Genomic DNA, 7451 nt, shown 5'->3' with positions numbered 1-7451 from the left:
ACCACAATCAGACAGGGACTGACCACAATCAGACAGGGTCAGTACCACAATCAAACAGGGACTGACCACAATCAGACAGGGTCAGTACCACAATCAGACAGGGTCAGTACTACAATCAAACAGGGACTGACCACAATCAGACAGGGTCAGTACCACAATCAGACAGGGAATGACCACAATCAGACAGGGACTGACCACAATCAGACAGGGACTGACCACAATCAGACAGGGACTGAACACAATCAGAGTGGGTCAGTACCACAATCAGACAGGGTCAGTACCATTTCAGACAGGGACTGACCACAATCAGACAGGGACTGACCACAATCAGAGTGGGTCAGTATCACAATCAGACAGGGTCAGTAACACAATCAGACAGGGTCAGTAACACAATCAGACAGGGTCAGTAACACAATCAGACAGGGTCAGTACTACAATCAAACAGGGACTGACCCCAATCAGACAGGGACTGACCACAATTAGACAGGGACTGACCACAATCCGACAGGGTCAGTACCACAATCAGACTGGGTCAGTACCATTTCAGACAGGGACTGACCACAATTAGACAGGGACTGACCACAATCATACAGGGACTGAACACAATCAGAGGGGGTCAGTACCACAATCAGACAGGGACTGACCACAATCAGACAGGGACTGACCACAATCGTACAGGGTCAGTACCACAATCAGACGAGACTGACCACAATCAGACAGGGTCAGTACCACAATCAGACAGGGTCAGTACCACAATCAGACAGGGTCAGTACCACAATCAGACAGGGTCAGTACCACAATCAGAGGGACTTACCACGGTATGGAACCAGTATGTTAGGAATGAGATGGCACTTTGCATCTACATCGAGCAGGACAAAGCGACACAGTAGACTCCGAGCCAAACATTTGCCCACTGTCTCCTCAGGAATCTTGTACAGTCGCTCCATTACATCTCTGAAAAACAATGTTTTTCATCATCAAAATTTTAATAAATGAAGTTGATTACTTCAAATCAGCTGGCAGAGCTAAAATTACCTGGAGAATTATTGGTACATTGGGTTAATACACATAATCAAGCAAACAGTTATCCATTTGTTCCACTATACAGCAGCAATGAATTGTCCCAATACCAGAATACACTAATCAAATAAGGACAAAATTGTATTTCAATCCTTAATCTGACCTACAAATGTCATATATATAGCCTGATCATATTAACATGGCAGCTTCAACCATGTTATAACACACTGGACACTATGTTGGAAAACTTAACTTGCATACAAAACTGTTGGAAAACCTACAACACCACAAGCATTGTGTCAAGTCGGCATTCAAACTTAATACAAAGCCCATCATTGAATGTTCTTGTTTACTTGTTGCTCAACTTACTCAAAAAATTCCTTCTTCTCTTTCTGTGACTTTAATGTGATGTCTTGTAGAAATCTTGAGATGGTTATGAAGTCATTTCTAAAATATAATGTAAATACATGATTCAGGAATGACCATTAGAAAAATACAACAAATAAATACTATATGTTAGTGTGCTAGCTATTACAATTACACCAGACAATATGGTCACTTCTCCTTCTATATAATAGTGTAAGATCTGACAACATTGAACCAGGAGTCATATTCTGGTGTCATAATTTATCTACACACCATAATTAAATATCAAAGTGATATCTTTCATCACTTTGATTACTGATAAGTCAGAACAGTTACTGTGCCATCCACTAGAACAGGGAATATTGATGTCTTCTTCAGGATGATTAAAGCGAGAACCATTAAACTAAGAGCTGAAGAGCATTTGTATTAACAACTTAGTGCCAGTTACTTATAACACTTCAAGCTTTTATTTCCTGCCACTCTACCTGAACAATCGGTCATTCAGTAGAGCCTCTAGCTTGGGCCGGGCTTTGGGGTCCGGATTTAAACACTCATCTTGGATCCTCAGCTCAAATGTCTTTGTCATATCCCCTTCAGTATACAAAAAAATATGTCTTAATGTCTGAACATAAAACATCACTCAATAAGTGGTGCCAATGTCTTCATCCTCTACAGTGTAATTACAGCACACAATTCTGTTTACCACAATTGCAAAAGCACCGAGTATTTAAATGTTATAATACACAATAAAATTTGACAGTTTTTAGGACTCTCCGGTGGATACTGATCCCTTAAATGGTATGACCTTTTTTTATGAAATCAGGATTCTAGTATGAACAAAGTTGAACAACATACCCCATGCTTGTGGTAAATATAGAATATTTCATGTTTTTTGGTCAAATTCTAATAATTATCCTTCTACTGGAATATTTTTAGAGATTTACCACAAACCCCTTTGACAAATGATTATGTATAAAACCCAACAAATTTGGCCCAGTATTTTTATAGGAATTTGATGAGGTGACTGATCGAGCACTTTGTGTTACTTGGTCTGCCTAGATCTCACTAGGAAACAAGTATTAATTGTTATGGGATCATTACAGATGTCCCCCAAACATTGCCGCAGCTATGATCGCAGTGCCAAAATACACTTACATACCAAATTTGAGCAAAATCGACCAATATTCAATTTTGACCAATCAGAGGCAGTGGCGGCCATCTTTGTTAACCGATAGGTGTCATTTGCAAACCCCCTTACCATGATGAACACTTGTGTAAATTTTCATCAATTTCCGTCCAATAGTTTTTGAAAAATGTGTTTTACGACAGGAGAAGAAGAAATAAAGTAAAAACACTTTGTTTGGGGGACACAACTAATTCTGAAGCAATTTTGTTCAAATAAATAATAAAGTTTATTCCCACTTACCTAAGTCCTCAAGTTTTTCCAACAGTTCCTCCACCATTACAGCAAAAGCATACACATCCCGTGCAAAGGCAAGTTCTGGAGCAGCCTTCATATTCTCCTCCTATCAATTTCATTGATTTAATTAACCTGGTAATATATCTCTTTCAGCACAGTAAGAACAGCTCGTAAGTGTGAAGTTAGAAATGTACTTAAATCAATATAACATTGTAAGTATGAATGTATCAACATATTCTAAATGATATTCTGTGAATTGGACCCTGACCTTAAGGTAATAGGATTGTGTCGCCATTTCTCAGTAGAATTTCTTCAAATTTTGTAGTAATATTGCTTTGAAGTAAAGAAAATGTTCTGCCACAAAAAAATATAGGTTGTCATAATTTTAAGGAATTTAAATGGAAATTTATGTAAAAAGGAGTGACTTTTGAAAAAAAAATGAAAAACACATTCATTTGCAAAATAATGTCAATAAAAATGATACTGCCATAAATTAGTATTGCATTAATGTATATTAATTTAATAAATGCTGAAATTATGTCAAATAAACTATCTATAAACGATTAAAAATTGACATTTTATAATAAAACCATATGCACATTGTAATTGCAGGTAAGAGTTATCTTTCTTGAAAAACTTCACAGTAGTGAAATAGGTAGCCAGTTACCTGAAGTACAGAAAAATGGATACATGTGGCTCATTGATAAAAATTACCTGAATTAATGCCTGCATTGCTTTGAAATACTTTAATATTGAGAGAAAACACTGTTCTGTCATTAATAAACATACAATATTCATCAGTTTAATATTAAACATTAGAATATGTGGAAATTGTGATACTGTCTCCCTACATTGGATTTTCAACTAGGGATGTACTTCCTACTTCTGTTTATCAATACACTACTATGACCTTAAATCAATTTTTGCACACACAAAAAAAGGAAAAATAGCATGTTTGGTATTTTCGTGTAATTATAGTTCAGAAAAGATGTAAGAAAGCACGATTTTGATTTAAATACCAACAAAGAAGCAACCTGTCTATATTTATCATGAAGTCGTGTATCAGCAGCTGTCATGAATCCTACTTCTAAATGTCAGGAAAGGCTTTTTTAAGAGATTGGAAAAATTAAGGTTGAAAGAGGTACAATACGGGGCTGATATTCAATTTGGAAATTAAAGGGGCCCTTTATCTGTCCCTATAAAGTCCTGGCAACATCACTAACATTACAGATTTATCCACACAGCTGTGGAATCCTACCCTTTCCTCTGGTGCGAGAGCCTTTGGACTCCTCTGTTTCCTGGCTGCACTGAGGTACTGGGGAGTAGCGTCCCCAAACTTACAGGCATGCTCCATACTCCCTAGCTTCCACTGACCCGTCTCAGTAACAAACACGGACTCCAGACTGATGTTGTTGTGGCACATCCCAGCCTAAGTGGGACCAATTTTTTTTTTTAATTTAGCACACTTTCTTTATTTTTCATTTCAGTTATGCATTTGATTTTTTATAGCCCTTTTGTCCAAAAGCACGTGTCATTGAATGCCTTATGTTCATGCTAGTATGAATGAAGTGAGCCCTTTATTTAGGGATTTTTCCATGTTTATTCCATAATATATAGGAGACATGTGAAAGTTTTATTATGTCCAGCTGGTCAGCACAGTTTAACGATGTAAACAGCAAATAATGCTTACAATTACAACAAAACATTACATCTAGTTTTATTTTGTACAAGTTGATAAAACATAATGTTTGACACTGCCTTATACTAGTATGACATTAACATTTAAGTCTGTCTAATTGACCACTGTCATCATAAGTTTGTACATTCTTTAATTGGGAAAGTGTTTTTGTGAAATATAAAATGTATGTACCCCTAAAAATCTCATGCTAAATTTAACCTAAATGTTTAACTATTCAAACCTTTTCATGTAAAAAAGACAGTCCCTCCAAAACAGAGAAGAGTCCAGCACATATCTCAATAGAGGAATGGGTCTCCAAAATACTGAGGACAGGCACCACCCGCTCAGCCACAACGTAGGTATGACTGGATCGATCTCCGGAGGCAAGGAATCTCACAATACTGGGATGTCGTAAACTTTTCAGATTCTAAAAAAAAATTGCAATCAAAGATAAAATTTTACAGTAGTAAACCAGATGCTATCTATCAACTCATACAAGAAACAGAAACCAGGGCATTGTCTTGACGTCATTTTTTAACATCCTTGCAGACGTTATCTCAATATTTACTTTCACCACCTTAAAAAACAAGGACATCAAATAAACTTGGAGTTAACATGCAATGATGCTCAAAAGATTAGGGCACAGAAACAGGTTCTCATATCACTACAATGTGCATGACTTTTTTTTGCATAGGTTGTTGTTCTATTGCACACTCTAGACTCAAAAAAGTCTACATGAGGGACTACACATCGAATGTTAACGCCACAGAAACCTTCGCTTTTTATAAATTAGAGATTCGTCTGGGGGCCAGATTTTAATGAGACCATATTGACTCAAAAAAATCTTGATTCATGTGATAGTCAATCTTGAATGAGCTTTGATTAAAACTGGTCATGGCTACTCATTTTTTATTTTTTGTTGGATCATGGATGTTTACCTAAAATTAATTTTAGGTTAGCCCGAGTTTCCTCTGGCCATGACTTAGATATTTTGACAGATAGATGTCTGGTGTGGGTTAGGGTAACCCACACCAGATATCTTCTTTCGTTATCCAATCCTCCTTCAATCATTTGAAGATTACGGACTGCTGTGTGTGCTGTGCAATGCGTGGATTTAAAAACAGTGAGGTTAAAACTATATACATATGGAGTGGTGCTTAGAGGAATGTAAGGAGTACAGCTGGAGTTAGCTGTACTCGGAATACATCAACGAATGGAGACATCACCACAGTGGGTGGGAGAAGATTCCACTAGTGGCAGCGCGTCTCTGTACCATTTCAAGTTTGGATATTGAGTCTGATGTGTGTGGGTCCCACAGGGTACAGCCGTATTCTAATTTTGGGCGGACTAGTGACAGATACGCTTTACTTTTAATGTCATTGTTTCCTGTTTTGAGATTTCTTTTCAAAAAGCCTAAAGATCTATTTGCTGCAGCGGATGTATTTTCTATATGTTTGGACCATTTTAAATCAGATTGAAGTGTACCTCCCAGGTATTTAGCTGAAGTGACAGTTTCTAGGGTATGCCCGTTGAGAACGTATTTATGAGAAAAAGGATGTTTTTTGGATGATATAGTCATAACTGTACACTTGTCAGGATGGAATGCCATTAGCAAGTCTCTTTCCCATTTGGCTGCAGCGTCAAGATCTTGTTGTAAAAGCATGCAGTCATGGTCAGATCTTATTTCTTTATAAATAATATTATCGTCCGCAAAAAGTCTAAGTGTACTATGGTTGAGGTATTCTGGGAAGTCATTTATATAAATAAGGAAAAGAATTGGTCCTAGGATTGTACCCTGGGGTACAGCAGATGTGACAGGGGCTGTATTGGAGGATTCACCATCTATTATGACTTGTTGTGTTCTATGAGAGAGGAAAGCCGAAATCCAGTTTAGTGTTTTGTTCCGAATTCCATAAAATTTTAGTTTGTATAGGAGACGTTTGTGTGGGACTTTATCAAAAGCTTTAGCGAAATCCATAATTATTAAGTCAGTTTGAATATTTTTATTGTATGATTGCGAAAGTTCGTGGACAAATGACTGAAGTTGAGATTCGCAGGAGCGTGCTTTTCTAAACCCATGTTGTAAATCATAAAGTATGTTGTGTTTTTCCAGGTGTTTCATGGTGTGGCTAGTTACTACATGTTCCAAAATTTTACAACAGATACAAGTTAATGAAATGGGTCGATAGTTTTCGGGTTTGTATTTCTCTCCCTTTTCGTAAATTGGTGCCACATTTGCATGTTTCCAATCCTGAGGAACTTGGCCTGAATTTACTGATTTATTAAAGATGATAGTGAGGATTGGAGCTATATGTTTTTGTTGTTCTTTAAGAATTCTGCCACAAATCTTGTCTGGGCCACTAGCTTTATGGGGATTTAGATTAGCAGGAGTTTTTCAAAGGGGCGATATGCCGGTATTTTCTGTGCGTATAGATTTTATGTACGAAAAGAGATTTTTTGGTTTGGAGTCACGAGATACTTTTTGGTCGGGATCAGTAATTGATATGTCACAGATAATTTTTTTCTATGTAGTTCCAATATGCTTGTCTCTGATCTTTTTGAATTTGCATTTTTATTGCTTTATATTTATTTGAGTATTTGGGGTCTTTTCTTCTTTTGTATAGTTTGTTTTTCTTATTGATAAGTTTCCGAAGTTTGTTGTGTACTGTATCCAGGGTAGTCTGTTTTTGTACGTTAGCCATCAGGTCCAGTACACTCTGCCGATTGAGCTATATAGCTGTAAAGACCTATAATAGCTCTATTGACCTATCTGAAATAGGTCTTTTGAGCTATTTTCAAGTGATTTTCTTTTTTAAGGAAAACGGAACTAAGTCGCATTTAAAAGAAGATTGTATCATTAGGTTGATAACAAAAGACATTAAATATAAGTATTCTTTTTAAAAAATAATGATGTAAAGAAATCGGAAATTTTACATTTATGAAAAATGAAAATAAACATCTAACTGT

At 36.7% G+C, this 7451-nt stretch overlaps 1 protein-coding gene across 1 annotated transcript in view; it reads right to left on the bottom strand.

Annotated features, from left to right (window-relative positions):
* LOC110445236 (protein-associating with the carboxyl-terminal domain of ezrin-like) overlaps positions 1 to 6326 on the bottom strand; it is a 28193-nt gene extending 21867 nt beyond the window's left edge. The window contains exons 1-7 of the mRNA XM_021489739.1: positions 6279 to 6326; positions 4726 to 4911; positions 4065 to 4235; positions 2813 to 2912; positions 1872 to 1977; positions 1390 to 1467; positions 815 to 954 (exon numbers count right to left, since the gene is read on the bottom strand). Of these exons, the coding sequence (XP_021345414.1) occupies positions 815 to 954; positions 1390 to 1467; positions 1872 to 1977; positions 2813 to 2912; positions 4065 to 4235; positions 4726 to 4911; positions 6279 to 6326 (829 nt within the window). The remainder of the gene's footprint in view (positions 1 to 814; positions 955 to 1389; positions 1468 to 1871; positions 1978 to 2812; positions 2913 to 4064; positions 4236 to 4725; positions 4912 to 6278) is intronic.
* Positions 6327 to 7451: the final 1125 nt, after the last annotated feature.

This window comes from Mizuhopecten yessoensis, unplaced genomic scaffold (genome assembly GCF_002113885.1).
Source record: "Mizuhopecten yessoensis strain PY_sf001 unplaced genomic scaffold, ASM211388v2 scaffold2125, whole genome shotgun sequence".
In the NCBI taxonomy this organism is placed as follows: Eukaryota; Metazoa; Mollusca; class Bivalvia; order Pectinida; family Pectinidae; genus Mizuhopecten; species Mizuhopecten yessoensis.
The sequence above is the reverse complement of the archived record's forward strand: the minus strand, read 5'-3'. Positions and strand labels throughout refer to the sequence as shown.